We start from the raw sequence: 24,240 nt of genomic DNA on the forward strand, positions 1-24,240 counted from the left end.
GCATTATTTTTCTTTTCCTTTGGGTGGGATTGCATGCAAAATGTTCTTCTGAAAATGCTTCACTTGGATCTCTCCCCCCCCACTCCAATATTTCCCTCTTTTCCATATTTGTCTTCTCTTCCAACATTTTGACTCCTGGGCTTATTTCTCCCCCTCTTTTATGGAGTGGTGCCTGTTTTACAGAGATGGTTGAGTTTACAACTCTGGCGTCCTTTAACTAGCCTAGTAATAGGCCAGCATTATTGTCCTTGTTTTGTAAGAAAACACTGACCTTCTGCGGTCTGGATTTGTATCACTTCAAGGGGCATAAAGGCATGCAGATACCTGATTGTGAACCAGGAGAAGTAGCTGGAAAAACTGTGATATAAAAATGTGAAAGCTTGCTTTTTCACTGTATATTTCACCTACCTAGAAGAATATGGGCTGATGAACAGATTTCAGTTTGTTTTATGAGCTTTGATCACTATCTGTTCCCTTGCAATAAAAATATCACATGTATGTAATTATTCTTCTGACAGAGGATAGAGTTCTCATTTGCTACTCATTTATTATCTCTGGGCAACTATAAAAATATTCAATAGCAACTTTATGATATTTTTTGAAAATATATTTTATTAAGGAAAGGAAGGCAAAGTTTTAGACTATTAAAATTGTAATTGGGGGAGGGAGAGTGAATTGGAGACACAATTTTTGCTGCTTTATCTGAAGAACATAAGAAAAAGCTTCCAAATTGTTTCCATCTTTGAATTATGAAATGGGCAAGTTAACAGTATTTATTGATGATTAAATTTATATAGTTGCTGATCTATATACAGTATGCCACGGTTCTGGACATCTTACAAAATTAAAGTTGTCTATGGAGATTGCCTTCTATTTTTTTGCTAGCAATTAACTTTAATTGGATCAGTCAACTGGATTCAGATGTACTGATTCATATGAGGAAATCAATGCCTATCTTCTGAGTTTCTCTCATTCCTTGCATGATTTTAAAAAAATGAAGTTACATCACCTCTTGCATATGCAAAAGAATCAGCTCCTCCTGGATGATTACATAACCTGAACATTTCTGCAAATACTTATGCAAACATCTGTAAAGTTACATTTGCGAGTTGCTAGAATTCTGGACTTCAACCCGTGTAAGCCAAGATATGAAGCTTTGTATATTACATTGTAATATACCTATAATTGAGCTGTGGTGGTGCCGTGGTTAGAATACTTAGGCTGCCTGCTGGCTGCCTACAATTTGGCAGATCGAATCTCACCAGGCTCAAGGCTGGCTCAGCCTTCCATCCTTCCGAGGTGGGTAAAATATGGACTCAGATTGTTGGGGGCAATAGGCTGACTCTGTAAACTGCTTAGAGAGGGCTGTAAAGCACTGTGAATCGATATAGAAATCTTAGTGCTATTGCTAATATAAGCTAGATATTGACACTGCTCCTGTTCTTGCTGTGTTAATATCTTGCTTATACCCGCTCTACCCATTGTTTGGAATTCTGCTGTATAAATCCAGCTATACTTTCATGAATGGAGAAAGTGTCCTCTTTCATTATCATAGGAAGCAAACGGCAATTGTTCTTCAGAATATAGAGTAATAACTCTTGGGAGAGTGAAAGTAGAACCTCCTCTACTATTTTGGTGGTAAAAAGCCACTATTATATAGATTTCTTTGGATACATGCAGAATCTCTGAAAATATCTGGAGAATTCTGAGAGTTGAAGTCCTCACACTTGGGAGACTTGAAGAAGCTTGCTGAAGAAGGCTGTCTTAGACGAAGCATAGGGCATGTGCCCTTCTATTTCTCTTTGTTCAAGCTGGTTGAAGGTGGAAAGTGGTAGATCATGGTTTCTGTGCTTTTCTCTATTCCCCTAATCTGAGGAGGAGGAGGAGGGGGAGAAGGAAAAGAGGATGTGGCCACCATTGGATGCCAGGGGTAATAGTCTTAAAGAATGAGCCAGAAAAGAATGGCCAGCGTTCCATATTCTTGGCTGGAAGAAAGCATTGTCTTATGGGAAAGCATATGCTTCCCTGGAATATGTGCCCAAGTAGTAATGTCCTGCTGCATAAATAGAGGCAAAATTGCAGAGGACGTTCCAGTTTAAGCCTGTTTCGGTATTTCTGAGGCTTCTTCACTAGTTTTTTCTTCTCCTAATTAAAATTAAAAGTAGACTTAATCAAATGCCGATCTGCGTTTTAAAAATGCGTCATTAGTTAACATTGTCTCTTTCTTCTCCTGAGAGTTATGCTCCATCTTTTCCTCTTTTTTGCTTTATCAAGCATGTCAAGGATGCATAATAATAAATGTTGCCGATCGTTTAAAAAAAAAATCATGTTACCCTACACAATAGTATATTTATTTGAACACTCAACCCATTTCTTTCTTCATTACAGGTAAACATGTGCATGCACTGTCAAAAAAATAAAAAATAAAGTAGGGTTCTTCTATGCCATTCTCTTTCTGGCTGCCTCTTCTTTCCAATCATTCCCACTTGAACCCAGAGATGCTACCACCAATGGATGTGTTTGTTTCAATATACTTTCAGGGCGGGATAACTGCAGAAGATGAACAAGCATGGATGGCTTCTTATAAATATGTCGGTGCCACAACCAATATACACCCGTACTTATCAACATTGATCAACTACGCTCAGCCTGTTAAATTTCAGGGTTTCAGTGTAGCAGAAGGTAACTTGAAAAGATTTTTTAAAAATTGGGTTCCCTCCCCCCCATTGCTATACCAGTAGTTATTTTTACAGGTAATCCTCAATTGAACCCAAAATTTCTGCTGCTCAAGTGGAACATTTGTTAAGTGAGTTTTGTCCCATTTTACAACGCTTCTTGCTCCTGTTCTTAAGTGAATCACCACAGTTGTTGAGTTAGTAACATGGTTGTTAAGTGAATATGGCTTCCCCATTGACTTTGCTTGTCAGGAGGTCGCAAAAGGTGACCGCATGACCCTGGGACACTGCGACCGTCATAAACATGAGTCAGTTGCCAAGCATCTGAACGTTGATCATATGACTACAGAGATGCTGCAACAGTCATAAGTGTGAAAAAAGTCATAAGTCACTTTCTTCAGCACTGTTGTAACTTCAAATGGTCACTGTTGTAAGTCGAGGGGCTACCTGTGTTCTTCTTCATTACTGTATATCAGTGATGGCATACCTTTTTGTTGTGATGTGCTGAAAGTGTGCGCGTGCCAGCACCCACAATGCAATGCGCCCAGCCCCTCCACACACACACACACACACGCAACATTCCCCCTGCCCCCTTACCTGCACACCGTTTGAGGCCGTTTTTGCCCTCCCAGAGACTCGAGGGAAGCCTCTGCAGCCTCGGGAGGCCGAAAAACGGGCCTTCTGGAAATACCAGCAGTGTCCATTTGTAGTCTGTGGAGGGCCTCTGGAGCCCGGGGGAGGCCGTTTTCGCCCTCCCGGAGGCTCAAGGGAAGACTCTGGGGCCTCAGGAGGCTGAAAATGGGCCCATTTTGGCCCTTCTGGTATTTCTGGAAGGCCTGTTTTTCGGCCTCCCAAGGCTGCAGAGGCTTTCCTTGAGCTTCTGGGAGGGCGAAAATGGCCTCAAACGGGCCGAAAATCAGCTGGGAGGTGCGCGCATGCGCAGTGCAGGTAAGTTTGGCTGGGGCTCACGTGCCCACACAAATGGCTCTGCATGCCACCTGTGGCACGTGTGGCATAGGTTTGCCATCATGGCTGTATATTATCTCATTCATGACTTGTAAGGTAACAAGTTTCCTAATGTTTAGTGTTATCCATTCTCCACTTGGGGGCAGCAGATTACAAAGAGAAAGTTAACCATTGGCTCCCATCTAAAAAGAGTTTGCTAGGAACAGATTATTCTTTTGGCTTCATTTTGGTTTTCTGCTTTTCTCTCTTCCCTTAAATGTGGCTATCCTAGCTATCTGAAGTTTATTTGCAATGTTTATTCTTTTTCTGACTTAAAAACATTTTTTTTTAAAATTTCATGCTATTGTACGTTTTGAGGTTAATTAATCATTTCTGCCTCATTTCTCGTCCCAATTAATCTGGCTGTCATTTCTAGGAGATAAAAATTGTTATTCCACATGTATACTTTATGTGGATTTCTGTAATTTCTTCGTTGGGCATATCTTTATCCTGAAGTTCAATTTCATTTTTGTAATAAACATGTTTTTTTTTAATGTAACATTTTAATACTCTCCTGACCAATTTTTCATTCTGAAAATTTTACAAAGCAGATTTTATGGTTTTCTTTCTAGAACGCAACATTCACTACAACATGTCCTCTTTTAATGAGTCTGTCGGGTTGGGTTATTTGAAGACCCACGCAATTGAATTTGTGAAGTATCCTTGCTCTGAGGCAGCTATAATGAGGCTCTTTAGTCTTAAGCAGCAAGGAGACAATTCTGCAACTAACAACACACAGTACCTCAATAAACACACAGTATAGTATGTACTTTGTGAAAAACGCTCATGAATTAAAACATTTAAAAATTAAGATGTGAAGATAGGGTCATTCTATCTCTTGGTTGTTTGGTTATTCCAATTTTCTTGACTAATAACACAGCTACAATAAACGACAAATGAGTCGGATATACCCAAAGGGAGGCAGAGTGGATTCCAGCAATTACATGCCTCAAATTTTCTGGAACGCTGGATGCCAGATGGTCTCCCTTAACTATCAGACCCCAGGTAAGCAGACTTACCCACTGACTCTAAATCTCAGAGAATGGCAGCTTGAGAAGGAGCTCTCTGCCAGATGCTGTGATTTTTGCTCCTGGCATTGCTGGACGATTCATTCACGTGGTTAAATACATCCAGCTAGACAGACAATTATATTGAAACAGTAAAACATATATGCACCATTTTCTGCATGTCTTTGTACATCAGCATAAAACTGTACAACAGATGATGGATGCATGGATGGATGGATGGATGATGGATGGGTGAAATTTCTGGGTATAATTTCTGAATAAAAATATAAGGGACAATACCAGGAATTACATTGTTATGTTATGTTGAGCCAGATAACCTGTTTCTTTTCTTTCTAGCGAGTGCAATAATGGTGATTAACTAGCTAGTATGGAAGCCAGTTGCTTCTCCACAAAGCAGAAATTATCACATTAATGTGATATGAATTATTATTAACCTATTAATAGGTTTCACCTTTTTTTTGAGTTAAAGTTGAGTTGGGCTGTTGCTTGTTGTTTGCCATGAAAGGCAATAGAAAACACATCCTCATGACTTGGTTCCACCAGAACATCTATGGGTTAATATTTAGAATCCACTGAAGAATTAGCAAAGTAACCATGCTATCACCATATGGAAGATGGTTTGAGATCTATCAAGTTCTATCACTTATTCTTACTGGAAAATAATTATCAAACATGTAGGGATTGTTAATCCAATATTGTAGTTCATTATGACCAACCATGTCCACTATTGTCCATTGTCTTTCCTAGTCTATAGGATGTTACTGTTAACTTAATAATCCCATATCTTCAGAATGGAGAGATAGAGATGATAGAAAAGAGGATGCAGTCTTTTAATTACACCTTTTTAGAATTTCTTATTTCACAAACAATGGAAAGAACAGGAACTTACAATGAACATATTTTACATTTTTCTGTTGAAGTAGAAAGCATATTCTTTACTTTCAAGGAATGCGTGGGATTAGCATTTTGATTAAACTGACTGGCTATCCAGGATAAATTGTGTTTTTCTTTTAGTTTAAAAAGACTATCCATATAGGTATTGCTCAGTAATAAGATTTAAACTATTTTACCTCTTCACAGATCTAGCAATGCAATTAAATCTTGGGAAATTTGAGTATAACGGGTCTTGTGGGTAAGTAACAATATTTAACAGCTGCCATTATATAGAACAATATCACTTTTAATTATGGGCTGTAAATGAAAAATAGGAAAATCAGCCTGGTGTTATATTTTATGAAAGAATCTGGGAGATCGGTCTCTGAAGGGCAGGAAAGGGTGAGGAGCAAGAGAAGAACCACATTTTGCCAATAAAGGGAGTTAGTAGAGTTTTATATCTACATTCCAAAAAGCCCAACTTTAAATTTCTAAATTTGCTAGGCAGCTTTGATTTTTTTTTTACTCCTGAATAGATTAAATGTTGTTATGAGTAGAAAATCAGAGCAAATTTAGATTTAGAAATCTAAATTTAGATTTAGAAATCTAAATTCAGGCAATTTGGAATGTGGAGGCTTTTTCTGTTACTAGTAATTCAATTTCTCGTCTGTTTAAGCAGGCAATCTCTCCCTTTTATTTGGCTAATAGTCCCCATTGTTCCCAGCTGAGGATGATCACCTAAAATGCAAAGATTTAGGATTTGAAGTTCAGATCAGTTTTCCTTAAAATATTATTATTATTATTATTATTATTATTATTATTATTATTATTATTATTATTATTATTATTAAGCAGCTTTTGTCTGCAAGATTTATCTGCTATCAATTGCTGTACAAAAGTTGAACTAGTCTTGAATCGCAACAACTCCCAACTAAGTGCTGGCAGAATAACTTGTATAATGCTAGATAGGTGCCGCTTGGGCACAAAATTGTTCAATTCACCCCAAAGACGTGCAACTTATCTTGAAGATCAAGTGTCTTTATCATGTGACTATATTTTCTGCTGCAGCATTCCCAGGGATGTACGTTTAAAAACCCTAGATATTTTTTTACAAATAGGACATTTCAGATTTCCTCTGCTATCTTCTATGCCAGTTTATTTATTTAATTGAAACTCGTTGAAAATATGGCTTAAGAGGTTTGTGGTATATAGAATATTAAAACCTTTGAAAAGAAATACAAGGTGCAATATAACTTTGCCCTTTGTAACTTTTGAAAAGGGATCCCAAGCCTGAAATATAAGTGGGAAGGACAGAAGAGGTCATGCCGATAATTCTGAGCAACAGGTTTTTAATGTAACATTCTTGAAATACATAGCTTATTTCCCAAATCTGTGCTAATTTCTTCACTGATTAATAAAAAGTTAATACCCCACCTGTAAAGAATGCAACAAGAGCTGCTCCGAGGGTGATACGACTGCTCTCTAAGTTTGATAAATAATTATGAATCATTAAATAGGTTTCTTCATTGCCTCATTGCAAATTCTGTGTGTATCACTTCATGGGTCTACATTCCATTTTCCAAAGGGAAAGATTGTACATCTTAATATATGGATGTGGTAAAAAAATAAGGGAGGAATTGGAAATAATTCTGAATTTGTGAAGAACTGTGGAAATGAACTATGAATTCGGACTCATATTCTTGGCATGAGATTTTTCCTACTGAGTTTAGTATATATACAGCAAATGCATTTTATACATTGTGGGAAGAAAAGGAAAGAAGGAAGAAGGAAAAGAATGACTGTAAACTAACCAGACCAGAAACTGGAACTTATACTGGAACACAATCCCTATAAATATTAAGGAGCTAACTTTTTTTCCTTTTGATGTAGCAGCTGTTTTTGTTGTTGTTGTTTATCATTTGCTGTATAACAGAATTCCACAATCAGAAGTTTGCATTGAACTTTTGAATCAGAGCAGGGCAGGTTAGAATCATCCACCTTGCCCAGATTAAAGAAAACATTAGGCCTTGGTCAAGATGGCTAGCCTTCATTTCCATCAAGTCTTTTATGTCCCAAAAAACATTGGGTTTGTGATTATCACTGTCACAATCACAAATGTGCTTGTCAATGTGATTATCATTGTCATGGCGAATAGAATTTTCACCGAGTTGGGGTTCTCATCACCACAAAAAATTCATTTGTCAGTTCCGGTGGCTGGAAACAATTTTTACTGCATGCTTTTTTTTCATGTCAAAATAGGGAGAGAAAACCAAGTGATCCCAAAATAGATTCTAGTTTTAAAATTCTCTAGCCTAGGAAATAGCCACAGATGACTTATATGGACATGTGGATGTACTGTGAAAGACCCAACCCAACCAAGCAATGTGCTGTAGGAAAAATAGAAACCATATTGAAGTTAAATTGTTCAGCCAAACGTTGAGTAGAAAATATTGTCATATGGTTGTTTTGTTTATTAGTGTAAGTTTGAATGTGTAGGTTGACTTAATAATTTCTTAAAGGAAATGTTTCAGATGGGATGAATTCATGTGATGTGTTATCTCATTCTGATTACCGTAGGTTTTATTTTTTCATCGTTCAGTGAGTAAATCTAGATGTTTCTGTCTTGAATATGCATTCCAAAAAGCAATACTTTTCCATGCTTATTTATTTTCAGCTGATTATATGCTTTCTGCGCATGACTTGTAAGGCAACTAATAACAATAATGGCATTTAATTTAAAAGGGATTAAAAGGAAACATAAGTAATTTTATCTAAACGTGTGTTTTGATTTTTTTTTAAAGTTATCTTCTTAAACCAGATTTCATGCGGCGTCCTGATCGGACATTTGACCCTTTTTCTGAGACTCCTGTGGATGGTGTTATTGCAGCAACTTGTTCTGTGCAGGTAGGAAGCATCTAGGACTATGCAGCCTAGAAAAGGGAATGTTTGAAATATGCTACTTCAGACACCTGCAGCTGTTTTAACATATAAAGTAAAGGCTACAGGTCATAAATGACTGAAATAAGTATGAGATGTGTGTGTGCACGCGTGTGTGCACGCGCGCACGCGCACACACACACACACACACACACACACACACACACACGCTAGCTCTATACTCATGCTTCGTGATGAAACTATGTGATCGGGCTTAGTTTTTGGGGAGGAAAATAAGGGGGGGAAATTCTGCTTCTGCCTACCAGCATCTATCGGTATTTATCTGGCTAGTGTCCTATCAGTGTGTGAGAGAGTTGACGGCTGTTTGGAAACTAAAACAGTATTTTCTGTGTGAGCAAAAAGGAGTCTGGGTGTGACTTAGCTCAACTGTTCTGTACTAAAGCTAGTTGCTGCTGTGAAACTGAAACTGAAACTCCTCTGCTTGTGTTTTGCATTTGGAACAGATTTATTTTCAGGTAGGGAGGTTGAGTAGAACACCTGAGCATCAGAGCGTGTTAATAATAATATACAAAATACTAATGCTCTGACGGTCATTTCAAAAAATTGATATACACTTGAATGTATTAAATTTCTCATTGGACTGAACATTTTTATGCCTCTATTTCCAGGTCATATCTGGTCAATTTTTATCAGACAAAAAAATCGGCACTTACGTAGAGGTGGATATGTATGGCCTTCCCACTGACACGATACGTAAGGAATTCCGAACACGGATGGTGATGAACAATGGCTTAAATCCTGTTTACAACGAAGAATGCTTTGTGTTCCGAAAGGTATGTATGCCAGTTGCCTCAGTATTGCCTTTGAGGTTTTATGAATAACACTTTGCCTCAACACTTTTCCTGAACAAGAAACCTTTAGGAAAAGATCCACCAATCTGATGTCCCCTCAACAGCGTTGAGTTGAACACTCCCCAGATGCTCAGCTAAAATCTCAGTCGTGGGCATGGCAGGCACATCACTTCAGTGGGGGAAGGCTGATTTAGGAGACCAGGTCTTGCTAGCACCTTCCTTTCATCCACCATGATGCACTTTTTGTCATGGGATAGAGTTAACTAAATCTGGATTATTTTTTTTAAGGGAAAACTCTTGTAGCTATCACATGATTTTTATTTTTCTGTTTGGCTTTTCCCTCTTCTTGCTTCCTCCTCCTCCTCCTCCGCTTCCTCCTCCTCCTCTTCTTCCTCCCTCTTGGAGGAACAGCCTCGTTCGTGGCTATGGCTAGGCCTGTGTTCCAGGTATGCAGTCTGCTCAGAATGAGCTCCAGTTGGGAACCTCTGCCTTCCGTGGAGATTACAACTTCTTCCCTGCCCTGGCAGTGGCTGCTATCTTGCACTGTTCCTTCAGCCAAGAGGGCCGGTGAGACCCTGCATCCAAAGCTAAGGTCAATGTCATTACATGGATCCAGTCAGGGGGTGCTGCCTCTGCGTCTGAGGCTCTGCTCCCTCGTCCTGTCTGCGTCATGTATATTTCTTCTCTCTTCCACCACAAGCGTTCTAGACACCATTTGGAGAAAATTAGCCTTTAAAAAAAAGAAAAGAAAAGTTTCTGGGGGTGAGTTTACTTGTGCCATTTTACAAAACACCATAGTCGCAAGGGGCAGTGTTTCAAGAGGAACATTTTCTTGCATGTTCTTACCCTTGGCTTTAAGTCTCCACCAGAACAAAGTGCCAGGGTGGGAAGCTCAGTGAACATTTTGGCTTACGTGAAAATGACAAAAATCCTGTGTTTGGAATCATGAAGACAGACAGGACTTGAAAATATTAAATATTATATCCCTGTACCAGTGGTGGTTTGCTACTGGTTCGGCCCGGTTCAGCCGAACCGGTAGTAAAAAAAGAAAAAGTGCCTCCGATCAGTTGAGAGGAGGGAAAAAAGCCTCCGACAATCAGCTGAGAGGATAAAAGACCGAAAAGTGCATGGGAGGGAGGGGAGGGTTGCTCCTAGCTTTTCGTTTCTTCATCCTCTCAGCTGATTGGCTTGTTAGGGGCGCGCGCGTTAGGGCCACGCCGCACGCACGATCACCCACCAAACCGGTAGTGACTAAGGTAGGATCCCACTACTGCCCTGTACTGATCTGTGCTGCAGCCAAATTTGGAAGTCACGCATCATTCTGAAAATTAAAGAACCGAAAGGGCTACCCAAACGACAATGGGAACTCTTCCCCTCTGAAGACAGGTTTGGAGAGGTTTTAAAGGTTAGAAATAGAGCAAGTCAGAAGCGACAGATTTGCAGAATTATGCCCGGTCCAGAGAAAATGATTAGAGATGGTTTTCTCCTTTACTCAGAATTATCATTAGGGTCATCTAATGATAATGCATGATAGGAGATTCATAAGGAATGTGAGACTTTTCCACACAATGCTTAATTAAACTGTAATCTGTTGTCATAAGATGTCGTGATGGCCAATTAATTGAGCAGCTTTAAAAGGAAGTTAAGCAAAATTCATGGAGAACAAACCTATTGACAGCTAGCAACCATGAGGCCTGTATATTATTGGTAGTGTTGTAGGCAGTAAACTTCTCAATATCATTTGCAGTCTTCTGGTTTCCCCATAGATTTCAACGGGTCGGTAAAGAAAACCAAATATTGAACTAGAGAGAGTTTTGGGCTGATTCAGTGGGGCTTCTCTTAATTTTCATTCCTATAAGGCATGTATACTCTCTCTGTACCACTTTGTGATAAAATTGGATATAACTTTTGTAGAAGAGCTTCTCACAAATGAAAATAACTAGTCTAATCTTGTTATTAACCCAGCAAGGGATTTTTTTTAATAAGGGGGCTTTTCAAATGTGTACCTTCTATGCAAGCGTGCAAATCTCATTTCCTTCTGAAGAAATGGCAAGTTCAGTAAAACACGGTTAAGCTGCACTATGATTAAGCTGTACCATGTTGCTTCCACATACATAATGATTAGCCCCTGAAATTACGTATACAGATTTGTCAAAATGCACATGCAGATTCACTCTTAAGGGCAATCGCTGGTGTCTATTTTTTTCTATACCATTCTATTTTATTTTATTTTTTTTGTCAACTGAAGTTTATCCAGAAGTGTGTACGTTAATGGTGCTGTCATGACAGTGTCTTCTATATTTTTTCCTGTTCTGTTGTCTAGAATGCAGAACAATTACCTGCTTTTTTTTTTCCTCTTTGTGATGTATTTTTCTGGCTAGTATCATGCCTATTTAATTATGGTTGGGGGTAACGCCAAATATAAAGCATCATAGTAGCATGACCCAAGTTTTATGCAACCGATATATAACCTAATAACATTTGAAATGTATCAGAAAAATTGCACAGCTCAAGGGCTTCATACTAGGGCAATTGTGTAATAAGGGTCGAGTAAGGATTGTTTGTTAATTACTTAAGTAGCATGAATCTCATGGAAATATTTAGTAGGTACAGGTAGTCCTGGAGTTACAATGGTTCATTTAGTGACTGTTCAAAGTTACAACATCCCTGAAAAAGGTGACCTTTGACCATTTTTCACACTTACAACTGTTGCAGCATCCCTGTTTGTACAGTATGTTCAAAGGAGGGAGGCACCAAGTTTTGTCAGTGCTTAGTGAGCCTTAATCCACCACTACTTCTGACAACCAAGTCAGTGGAGAAGTCAGACTCACTTATCAACTATGTTATTAACTTAACAGCTGCAGTGATTCACTTAACAACTGTGGCAAGAAAGGTCGTAAAATGAGACAAAATTCACTTCACCACTGTCGCACTTAGCAACATAGATTTTGGGCTCAATTGTGATTGTAAGTCCAGGACTACCTATAATGTGTGAATTGTGTTTTATTGTCCACCTGTTTCTTACAAAAATAAAACTGCTGTTGTAATACATATTCTGTGTCGTTATTCTTCTGTGAGCTATTACTCAATTGTGAAATTGTTGGGTCAGTCTTGAGCTATACTTAACTGTGCATGCTAGTTGGTATATTTCCTATTAATTGCCAAATAATAATCTAATCCTCTGGGGCCCTTTGTAACTGCAGAACTCAAAAACTAGACAAGGCTACCTAAATACCATTGAATCTTTCCTTTAACAGGCAGCCAAAAGGGATTGCTTATATTCTGGAAATGTACTGTATATATCAAAAAATAAAAGGTGAATAACTTAAAGTATAGAAAATAGCAGCTTCTAAGGAAAAATGTTTTAAAGAGCCTTATGATAGGGAATATTTTAATATAACATTTAATATACATATCTTTAGAAATCTTTTTAACCCTTTAAGGTGTTTTACCTGTAGCGTGAGATTATTATCCCATACAGTCTTGGCAGAGTTTACTGCCAATTTTTCCTCATTCAGACAATTTTGCATTTGCTCTAACTAAAAGTATGTTGGGATGTCTCATTCTTGGTATGGAATGATGCCAGAAAGGGACCCAGACAATGATACAATTCCAGCACTAATTATTTGCATTAGCTAGAAAAATTTGATTTTCTTGTGCTCCATCGATGGAATCCTGGTTTTACAATGCATTAAGCAATGGTCTTTTTTTATTTCTCATAATTTGTTCGGCAAATAAGCAATGGTTCTGTTAGTAGAATCCATGGGACAAAAGAAAATTAACTTGTTTGCATTGTCCTCTGCAATTTGAGAAATAGAAAAGACCTGTATCCACGTATAATTAGCATAGGTGCAACTTGAATAAATGCTGTGAAAGTGCACGCTGCCTTTTATAAAATCACATACAGATGAGCACTTTTTGCTGTTAGTTTAGGTGAAGTCACACCATGTGGTGGTAGAGAGATATTTAAAAGGACATTCCTCTTAAAGTTTCCCCCTTATTTGGAAACAAAAGTTGGGGATCACTTATCTTTATAAACCTTGTTTATCTTAATCTTTTTTGGGGGGTGGGATTAGAGAGTTTAGAACATTTGGGGAGGAAAGTAGGATTGTAAATTACATCCTGATTAAAAAAAATACTAGCCTATTACTATAGTACTATAGTACTATGAGCAGCTTTATACACTGTTTGCCTCCCAATCTCATGGTAAGCCTGAGTCTCCCTGAGAGTGGGTAGCTAAATTTGATAAATAAATAAAATCCAATTCTTCATGTGAGCAATATTTTATAGTTAGAAACATTATCGCTCATTGGGACCTTGGAGCTCCCAGAGCTTGAGTGTTTGCATGCAGACTTTTTATTACCTGACTATTCATCATTGCTAGCGAGTGTGTAATTTGCTCCCTGTTCATGTGCAGTAGTTTGCCCTGCCATTATTAGTGGAGGCGTGCTTTTCTGCTTGGCAGTTCCTTGATTATGGTATTTCTGTTTGATCATTTAGCAACAGCACTTAGCAATAGCACTTAGACTTATATACCGCTTCACAGCGTTTTACAGCCCTCTCTTAGCGATTAACAGAATCAGCCTATTGCCCACAACAATCTGGGTCCTCATTTTACCCACCTCGGAAGGATGGAAGGCTGAGCCAACCTTGAGCCTGGTGAGATTCAAACTGCTGAATTGCAGTCAGCTGGCAGTCAGCAGAAGTAGTCTGCAGTACTGCAGTCTAACCACTGCACCACCACAGTTCCCTACCTGGTGTTATTCCCTGCTTATCTGCATATTGGCCGCTAGAGGATGTATTCTGGTCTTTTTGTTTCCTCCTGCTACTATATAAACAAGGAGCAAACCCCACACCCCTAGCGTTGATGATATTAGCTTGTTGGGTAATAAAATGTCTGCAAGCTAATAACCAAGCTCAGAGAACACCAAGGACTCCACAGTTCAACCTTGAATTATATATATTCTCTTCTACTGGAAGATTATCTCTTTCCTGCGTGAGAATCCTTCAGACTTGGTTTGCCTGCGAAGGTGATAAGAAAGAAAATGTTTTCGTCCATCAGAGATTATATTTCTGTGTGTGACACAGATGAATTGCATAGCTAATAAAACATAGATATTTTGGAATAGGAGCCTCTTTGCAGAAAGCAACCCTGTGCTACCAAAGTAGTACTGAGTACTCAGTAGACCAAAGTAACCTCCATCCTTTGAAGATTCATTCATTCTGATCACTTGCTATTCATTTTTATTCTTCCAAATTTCTGGAGTTTTCATTTATTTTTTTTTGAAAGAAAAGCAAACTAACAGAATTAAATAATGTTGATTGGCTTATTTTTAGAGACATAAATCAACATCCACTACTAATGTCTTCTGTGCAACATTAACACATAGTGCCAGCCAAGACGTCATTCAAGAAAGCCTAACACTATTGTAAATATGTAATCAAACATCCATTTGGGACAATCTGTTAGAACCTGGTTCCAGATGGGGTTGCTGGATTTCTTCAATGATTTACAAGGCAGGAATGTGTTGTCTGGTGAGCCTGAATAATAACCACCTTTATTCTGGGGTTTCTTAGGTGATTCTACCAGATCTTGCAGTCTTGAGGATAGCAGTTTATGACGACAACAATAAGTTGATTGGTCAAAGGATATTGCCACTGGATGGGCTACAGGCAGGCTATCGACACATTTCCCTTCGAAATGAAGGCAACAAGCCATTGTCTCTGCCAACGGTTTTCTGCAATATTGTACTTAAAACTTATGTGCCTGATGGTTTTGGAGGTAAATGCTTCAATCATATGTTTTATTTGGAGCGAATTAATTGGGAAGGATTTTGGATATTTTAGAGCACAGTTCAGAAATGAGGCCCTATCAATCCTCAGCCCACTCTTTGTACTTTTGAGCCAGGCTAGCAAAAATGAATAATGCATGTAATGACATATGAGGTGGGAAGTTTACAGAAACTTCATGCAAGTATTAAAATAGGCTTAACACGCTTTAAAAATTCATACTCTCTCTCACACACACTCTGGCATCCTCCCAACTTTCCAGCAGAATATCTTAGTTCATCCTAACATACAATGTAGTTCCATCTGCTTTATATCTTTCCTGCAACTACTGTAGCCCTTGTCCCCACAACTGTAATTACCTAACCTTTGACAGTCTTGAATATTTCTTAGGCATCTGCTCAAAATAATAGGAAAAGTTTGCAATGAACCTGGGAATTTATCACATTTTTTTTCCGAGTCCCATTGAAATGAGTGCAGATTAAGCCTTTTAGCAGATTGAAGTTGGAAATGAAAGATATAGGATCTCTGATAAGAGCCTTTTGTGAGAGGCATGCTTCCCATTCACACAAGCTTTTTGGCATGTGGGAAATGGAATTTGCCTATATTGCTTGTTTGCTACTTGAGATATATGGCCATTCAAATTTAATTAATTAATTAATTAATTAATTAATGATGCTCCTAAACTAAAGAACGCATTCCTTTGAAAGTTACAATATGCAATTGGAAAGATTATCATTATCAGATGGCATTAAGACAACTGATAAAATACCTTTTGGTGATCTTCAGAGCTTCCCATATTTTATTAAACCAAGGAAAAACATATCCTGGCTTATTGTTTTTAAGTAATGGTATGAATGTCATCAATATAGGGAAATCTTGTCCTTGATAAATTATTGGGGTATTTTTAATCCCCATGGAAAAATGAAAACAAATGGTGTATCCGTTTCTCTGACCCTCAAATATTCTTTTATCTCATTCTTTCTCCAAGTCCAAAATTCCAGGATAGCTTAGCATAACAGTCATCAAGGCTACGTTTGGAAGCACTCATTTGACCTTGTCTCTTAATAATGGTGAACTTAATGAGAAAAAAACTCCACTCGTGTCTGCCCAATGTCCTGTTCTTCAAGGTAGCTGTTTTAGCAAGCAAAGTGAAAAAGGAGAAGGTCAGATGTTCTGGTTGGACAACACCACAATGGGATGGCATTAAACAGAACGGTGCCTAAAGTTACTGTGTATTCTTCCACCCCAAATGAAATCTAAGTAGTTTTGTTTTACTTTCTATCTATAACATTGTGATTGGGTATTGAAATAAAATCTGAATAGCGTGTAGAATGTTGGGCATATTTCTGGGATTATTGCAGGATTATTTGTAGTAAGAGGTTTTGTGTGAAGTTTTTGTGACTATTATTTTTTGGGAAACGAGACCATTTTACAAAGCTACTAGAGATGAAATGTCAGAGAGAGGTCCAGCCAAGTAACTAATTCCCTGATAAATATGGTGATGTGGGCACAAGCATTTCTTTATCATGCAAAGGCAATGTTTGGCCTTTCCGCATATGAAGAAAGCAAGATTTGGGGGGTGTCTGTACATGTATGTTCTCACACATACACACTCACATGCACACACACAAACACACACACACACACACATATATATTGTAGTGCTCAGAACAAAATCTTGCCTCCTTAGCATAAAAAAGAGTTGTGTGTGTGCATGCATGTACATGCACATTGATGTTTTCATATATTTTTCTCTTGCTGATGGGACCTGTTACAGGCCTTACGCTTCTGCATCTCTTAGATTTATGGAGACTTTCCATTTTATCACTTTTCACGATTAGGGAGACAGTAATGCATGATAAAATTAAGCAGAGGCGTTATGTGATGGGCTTTAATGGGATCTGAAAGTTGAAAATAGCTTGACTACTTATTTAAATTCCTTTTTAGATATTGTGGATGCCTTGTCAGATCCAAAGAAATTTTTATCTGTCATGGAGAAAAGAGCAGACCAGATGAGAGCTATGGGAATTGAAACGGTAAGGAGTAATTAACCTTGGATATGGAGTTGATTTGCATTTTTTTTCCTAGGAGCTTCTTTTAGCAGAATTATTTAAAAGATTAGAATGACAGAGGACATTGGTTGGCTTTTTTTGTTGCTTCACCATGGTCAAAATTAAACATTATTTATATTATCAGGAGTGTAGAAGGTAAGTTTCAAAGGAGATGGCTGCAGGCAAACTTCTGGTGCTCTTCCTCTAATCTAGTTTATGCCACTGTGTCCAGGCAATACCACTTTGGATTCTACATAGGACAAAGAGGAGCAACTGTGCATAAAAGAATTAAGAGATGCAAATTTAATATCAGGACTCAGAACAAGGACAGGGTTATAGCAGAGTATTTCAGCTTTCTAGGACATATCTCAATGTAGCAATTTGGGAACTACAACTATTACCCCCAAGCCCTTCAATCAGATGTGAGACACTTCACCTTCAGAGAATTCAGGCTTTCAGATGTTCGGAACAAACACAGTGGGGTGGGTTTTGTTTTACACATTACAAATGTGAACTGATAAGGCACTTGTAATCTGTCCCGCATAGAACCTTCATGTGCATTATTACCATGTCTTCCCTCTTGCTACTCCTCTCCATCCCTCTGTAATTTAATCCTATTTCAGTCATGCCACTCTGGGAGCTGCTGTGCACAAAAGCTTGTGCCTTAAAATAAAAATAGTTTTCAAAAATGCTACCAAATAATTTCCGATCTCTTCTTCTACAGTCATTTAGAGTGTTGGGGCCCTTTGTTGGGTACCTGATGCTTTATTGCTGATGATCAGATCTGTCGTCTTGTTGCTGTTTTATGCTTTTTGTTTTACATATATATTTGTTGTTTTGCTTTTCTACTGTGAACCACCCGAGTCAGTTGGAATCGGGAAGCATCTAGGTCTAAATAAAAATAAATAAATAGGTTTTGACCTCTTAAGATGAAATTGCACATTTGTCATCCAGGGTTTAGGGTAGAAAACATCTGGGGCACTGCCTGTAAGCAGTCTGGAAAAACCCTTATGACCCCAAAGTCTCTCATAAAATTGTACCACCAAAATTGGCAGCAAATTTTGATATGCTTTTCCAAGAAGAAATTAAGCACAGCAAACACGTTAAGCCTGTCTAAGAGGCTTAACACACTAATAGCAATAATAGCAATACCCTTCACCAAAACTGAGTTCATTGAATTGCTGTCATGACCATGGCTGCCAAAATGTTAACTTAGAAGTAGTTAAGCCACTAAATATATAAAAAGTTGCCTATCTCTGTGCTAAGCAACATGAGTCATTTCAGACTCTTTGAATACTAAGTCCATAAGCTTTTGAATAGAAATGGAGAGCATGCTAATAATAAATGTGAACAAGGAAAATGTTCACTTTTTTTTAGTATGCAATGATTCTGTTATTGCTGGCTGGTCTTTTTCAGGCTTCCAGTCCCTCTACACACACACACACACACACACACACACACACACACACGCACACACACGCACACGCACAGGGAGAGACAGAGACACAGAAACAGACACAGACAGACAGACACTCCAATCATTCTTAATCAGTGGTCATGCACAATCTTTTGGTTTTTCAGCATTTTTTTAAGACAGATTGGGGGGGGTCTCTACATAGGCAGTGCTAATTTTAAGTACATGAGCACCCCTTTCAAGGTTCTGAGAATTCTATTAATTTATATAATATTACACCATGAACTTTAGGAACAGACACACATACACATTCACACATACACTACCACTTAGTAAGAGATTTTGCCCAGCTGTTTCTCTGATTAGTCTCTTTTGATTCTAGTTGCTGTTCTACCTTTTCCAGTTGTGCCTTTGGGTTTTAGGAGGAGGTGTAGACCAGGGGTGTCCAACTTGCGACAACACATCATCACGTGACATATCGCAACTTTTTTTCCCTTCGCTAAACCGGGGTGGCCATAGCCAGTGCATGATGCATTCGGCCTTTGGGCCACGAATTTGACACCCCGATGTAGACAGTTGGCTCAAATCAGAAGGAAGCACATAAGGTAACATTGCCTAATTGTCCTTGCACAACTCTAATGGTACAAAAATGGCCTGGTTATTATGTTGATTGCCAAGATGTATCAATGACAGTCATTGACATTGGGACTTCTTGCATCTTGCCCTTAGATACTTGATTTAGATCTCAGTTTCTTTGACTGCTTGCAAATTTTTCATACTGGTTCTTCCAGATTTGCCCATGGTGTCCTTTTTAAAAGGCCTTATTTCTTACAGAGTGACATAGCTGATGTTCCAAATGACACATCGAAGAATGATAAGAAGGGGAAAATTAATAATGCTAAAGCAAATGTTACTCCTCAAACTAGCTCTGAAGTCAGATCAAATCCCATTGCCAATACAGGACCTGGTGCCGAAATTAAGAAAGGTAAACAAACATCTAGAAGACGACTACTGTGTTCAGATTTCTCGCTTTATCCTGTTTGTTTCTCCTGATTGGCAGTCAGAGTATCTATGAAGCATTAAGGGAAAATATTTATCCTATTTATTATGTAATATTTATTTATTTATATCTATTTATTATGTAATAATCTGGATATATTTTCAGCAAGTGTATATAATTCAATAAAGTGACATTAAAGTAAGTAACGACACTGAAAGTATGCTCATTCTCATGTTTTTCCTCTCCATTTTTAAGGTATAGATCTTATTCCTCAAATCAAGATAGAAGACTTAAAACAGATGAAGGTAAATCTATGCTTCAGTTTAGCAGTCTCTTTTTTGGGAGTGACTTGTTTTCTGATGACCTTTGTGGTTAAAAATCCAAATGTCCTTATTAAATAATTTAATAAGAATAAGATTTCATTTTTTCTTGGCCTTTAATCCATTAAGCTTTTCATTTTACTCTATGGAAGCCTTTTAAACTGTATGGAAGTAGTTAAGAGCTGTTAGGATCTGGTGCCTGACACTTTGCTTTTCTCCCACGTTATGGAGTGTGTTCTAGAATGACTGTAAAATAGGAAGGGAGAAAAGAACAATTTCCATTATCATTAAGTCTGAGCACATAGGAATTTATATGCTCAAAGATGGCAACTTAATTTTTAAATCTGTTAAAAGTTGTAATGAGTTTTGATTTGATTTGCACATCATTCAAAGCCCTAATGTGGTTTCTTGGTTTTGGTTTCTTAGTTTGTTCATTTATTTAATTTATATGACCCTCATATGATCGAGCACTTTCTGAAAACCTAGCCATTGTGGCTTAAGTAAATTATGTTTTCAAAAATTTTGGCTTTACACATTGTGCAGTCAGTTTAGAAATCAAGACAACTGTTTTCAAGTCTTTCTGATTTAAATGTTTTAAAACAGTTTTTTTTTTAATGTGGAACAGGCATATATAAAGCATTTGAAAAAACAGCAAAAAGAGCTGACTGCTTTGAAGAAGAGGCATGCCAAGGTAGAATATCTTTTGTTTCTCTTTTCAGAGCTGGGGTACTTAAAATTTAAAACAGACTATGAGTCTTTGCAAAAGCAATATATTAAAATAATGTATACCATTGGTTCTGTTTTCAAAGATAGCATCCGCTCTATGGAACATTGCTCTGTTTTCCAGAAGAAATTTAAGAAGCAGTACATGACTTCTATTTCTCTGACCCTTAGGCTAAGCTAGTGATGATTGCATATTTAACCAAAAATATTTGATTTGTAATTACATAACTTGAGAGCAACCAACAGTAGCCTAATGCAAAAGGCATGCATAACATTTCAAAAGTTCTGAATCAGGAATTCATTTCGAATACAAATACTGACAATATAGGTATGTAATTACCTTCAGCATCCATTAGCACAAAGTAAAAATATTTTATTCTTCCTTTTTCCAAAAGAATTAGATATTTTAAAATGTCAGGATGCTTTCTAGAGACATGAAATCATTCTGTTCCAAACTCAGCATTAAAAAGTCCTCTTGTGAACATTCAGTTAGTATCCCATATTCCAATAGAACAAAATTCAAAGTGCTTCAAGTGTTTTGCATTCCAATGGAGTAACAAGTCAACCTGTTTTAAGGATTCTGCAGTTGGGAACTTGAGACCTGCCCTGCCTTTCCCTTATTTTTCATCTTAGAAACACAGAAGTAGCTGGACTTACAGTCCATTCTGGGAGCTGTCTACCATTTATTTGGGTAAAGTTAACTATTTTTTTAAAAAAAAATTAAAAACATTTTAAAATCCCTATAGTGAACAATGAAAGCAATCTTTAACTTTCAGCAGCCTACTTAGAGGACTGAATTCCATATATAAACAGTAGCAGTGGATTATTTTTTTGCACTGCTCATGGCCAATGTGAATATATTTCTCTGCCTATAAAATTCCCCAGGCTACTGCATTAGCATCTTGAAAGCCCAACTGCATAGCAGCAGAGGTACTATTTGCTTAACGACCATAACTGCTACTAGAATTTTCACTGCTAAATGAAGCAGTCATTAGGTGAAATATTACATATCCAAACCATTTAGCAACATCACTTTTGGTAATCTGGGTGTTGTTGTTGTTAGGCCGGGACTGCACTGGACCTCACACTTCTCCTATCCTGCGATGCTCACCTCCATTTCAGCTCCTCTACATCTTAGCCTTTTTGGCCACTCTGCACAATGTTGTCCCTGCTGCCCTGGGAACACTAAAAGTTATATTGAAAGCAATATATTTTGTCAAATGCTTGGGCTACATGTATAGTATTCTGTTTGAAACTTACATACAACATTTGTTTCAATCTAGAAGAAGTAAAAATGGCCATTACAAGCTTTGACTATTTCACACATCCCTAGTGCTTCAAATCCAAAAGTAGAAAAAAATTATCTAAGTGATAGGAATTCAAACAAAAATGGATTCTTAAGGGGTTTCTAGGGAGTCTGAACCTATTTTACATTGCATTCTAAATTTTACACCTTCTTTTTAAAAATAGAGAATGCATTCCCTTGTAGTTGGGTTCTTTTCAGTATTCCTTTTCAGTGCCATCCTATGCATGTTTATTCAAGATTATGGAACAAATAGTTCGGCAGGGTCTATGTCAATTCGCTGCGGCCAACTCACCATGGCCAACTCACTGTGGGACATCTTGGCATGGCTAACTCACCACTGGACAACTCACTGCAGGACAAGAGTTACACTAATATCAAAGAAATGGAGGAACAGAATCATTAAAGAAATGATGCAAAAGAAGGGACAGAATGAAATGTGAACAGCAAAAATTAAAATATTTTTATTTATTTTAAATAATTAAATTGAATTGTTAAATTGTCCCACAGCGAGTTGTTCCAAGGTGAGTTGGCTGTACTCACAAGTTGGCTGTGGCAAGTTGGCCCATTCCAAATTCGACATATGGATACCATTGCCCTGCAGCAATGTTTAAATTTCTGAAATGTCAAAGGAAGGTATAAAGAGGTTTTATTGGAATGATGTTACATTTCCCAGGCAATAAAAACAACAGGAGTTGAAAAAGAAAACACTTGTTTTGCATTTACTATTTACACAATAGCGTTGGTTACTTAGCAACAGTTGTGAGTTCTGAAAGGTGCGACTACCCAGACAGAAGAAGAGAAGGAAGGGAAGGTATGCCAAGGCAATTAGGGAAAGAAGTTGCTTTGGATAACAGTCCCATTCAAGAGACATTGTTGATTTAGGAACCTGATAGAATAAAAAGATGTTTGTGCCATTTTTGAAACCTCTTAAAAGATACTATAGTGATGGTGTGGGGGATTTCCTTTTTCTGTCCTCTTCTGTTAAAACACAACTATCTAAATCCTTTGCTATTTGCTATTAGACTAGCCTAATATGCCATTTTTTTCCTCCACTCCAGGAGCACAGTGTCATGCAGAAGTTACACTGCACACAAGTTGACAAAATGGTAGCCCAGTACGACAAAGAGAAGCTAGCTTACGAGAAACTCCTTGAGAAGGCGATCAAGAAAAAGGGGTATGGCCTTGTTTAAAAAGCAACATTTTTTGACAGCAGAAAAGAAGAATTTAGTTCCATTTTTATACCCCAAGAGACAGATCAAAGTACCCTTGTCCTTGAGACATGTCATTCTAACTGTGAGAATCCCCAAGGAAGGCTTGTGTATTCAGTTCAGATTAAGAGATTTAAAAATGACACATTCTTTTAAGGGGAAAAATGGATGGGGGGAGGTTATTAGTAATTAATCTATAAAATCATTACACTGACCTCAATGGAGTATTCAGATCCTCATCACATGAAAGCTAACAAAAGACCCAAGTTAGGCATAATAAAAGCTGGTACACATTTACTCATATGTCTCTCCTCCTCATATGGAAACCAACATCTCATCAAGTGTCTTTTGGTTCTGAATGTATAAATGTTGATCCTGAAATAGTTCTGAGGGTGTATTTAAAGCCTATGGAATACAGTATGAAGTGTGGTTGTCAGAAGATAGTGTATTTTTCATGTTAGCTTCGTTGATCTAACCAGATTAACTGATCAGGTCAACACCTGAATGTTAATTGAAAAACAAAAATCTGCTTGCTATTACAATCATCACTTTTCTGTGTGGACACTATAAACAGAATGCTTCCTCTCATCAAAATTTGATTTGGCGGGATTCTTTCTGGTAGATGAAACACTGGGCTAATAAAATGTGCCTGTGGTAGGCAGCCAGAAGCTTTAAAATTAAATTAATGAAATACAATAAGATCAAGATGTGGTTTTAATATTGCTCCTTGGGATTTTATAAGATATGAGGTGAGGATCTTGCGATGGTCAACACCCTCTCAAGATTTGGATCATCCATCACCATCACCATCACCGCTGCCACAACACACCATATCTCACCATACAGACTATCTCACAATAGATCTGAAAAAGCTGCTGATCCCAGAATTACACATTACGGAGTGAAAGCACAAGACAGGGTTGCCTCCATTTGCTGACAGCCTCTATTTATGGTTCTCTTTATGGAAAGAATTAGTCAGATTGATTAATATATTGTGTTAGAATGCTCAGGATGTATATTTTCAAACACTCTGAGGTATTAAAATAAATATGGATGCTTATTAATACATGTACAGCTAGCCCTCAACTTATACTTACA

At 37.8% G+C, this 24,240-nt stretch overlaps 1 protein-coding gene across 11 annotated transcripts in view; it reads left to right on the top strand.

The window, feature by feature from the left end:
• PLCB4 (phospholipase C beta 4) overlaps positions 1 to 24,240 on the top strand; it is a 187,925-nt gene that overhangs the window by 146,711 nt on the left and 16,974 nt on the right. For all 11 annotated transcript variants that reach the window (XM_087948403.1, XM_087948448.1, XM_087948439.1 and 8 more), the window contains 12 exons: positions 2,541 to 2,682; positions 4,253 to 4,337; positions 4,561 to 4,685; positions 5,789 to 5,840; positions 8,383 to 8,485; positions 9,148 to 9,312; positions 14,908 to 15,112; positions 17,068 to 17,156; positions 19,420 to 19,570; positions 19,841 to 19,890; positions 20,531 to 20,596; positions 22,993 to 23,108. In XM_087948403.1, the coding sequence (XP_087804529.1) occupies positions 2,541 to 2,682; positions 4,253 to 4,337; positions 4,561 to 4,685; positions 5,789 to 5,840; positions 8,383 to 8,485; positions 9,148 to 9,312; positions 14,908 to 15,112; positions 17,068 to 17,156; positions 19,420 to 19,570; positions 19,841 to 19,890; positions 20,531 to 20,596; positions 22,993 to 23,108 (1,349 nt within the window). The remainder of the gene's footprint in view (positions 1 to 2,540; positions 2,683 to 4,252; positions 4,338 to 4,560; positions 4,686 to 5,788; positions 5,841 to 8,382; positions 8,486 to 9,147; positions 9,313 to 14,907; positions 15,113 to 17,067; positions 17,157 to 19,419; positions 19,571 to 19,840; positions 19,891 to 20,530; positions 20,597 to 22,992; positions 23,109 to 24,240) is intronic.

The sequence above is a fragment of the Notechis scutatus genome, chromosome 1, assembly GCF_049901735.1.
Source record: "Notechis scutatus isolate UNSWTSFEM ecotype Mainland chromosome 1, rNotScu1.2, whole genome shotgun sequence".
In the NCBI taxonomy this organism is placed as follows: domain Eukaryota; kingdom Metazoa; phylum Chordata; class Lepidosauria; order Squamata; family Elapidae; genus Notechis; species Notechis scutatus.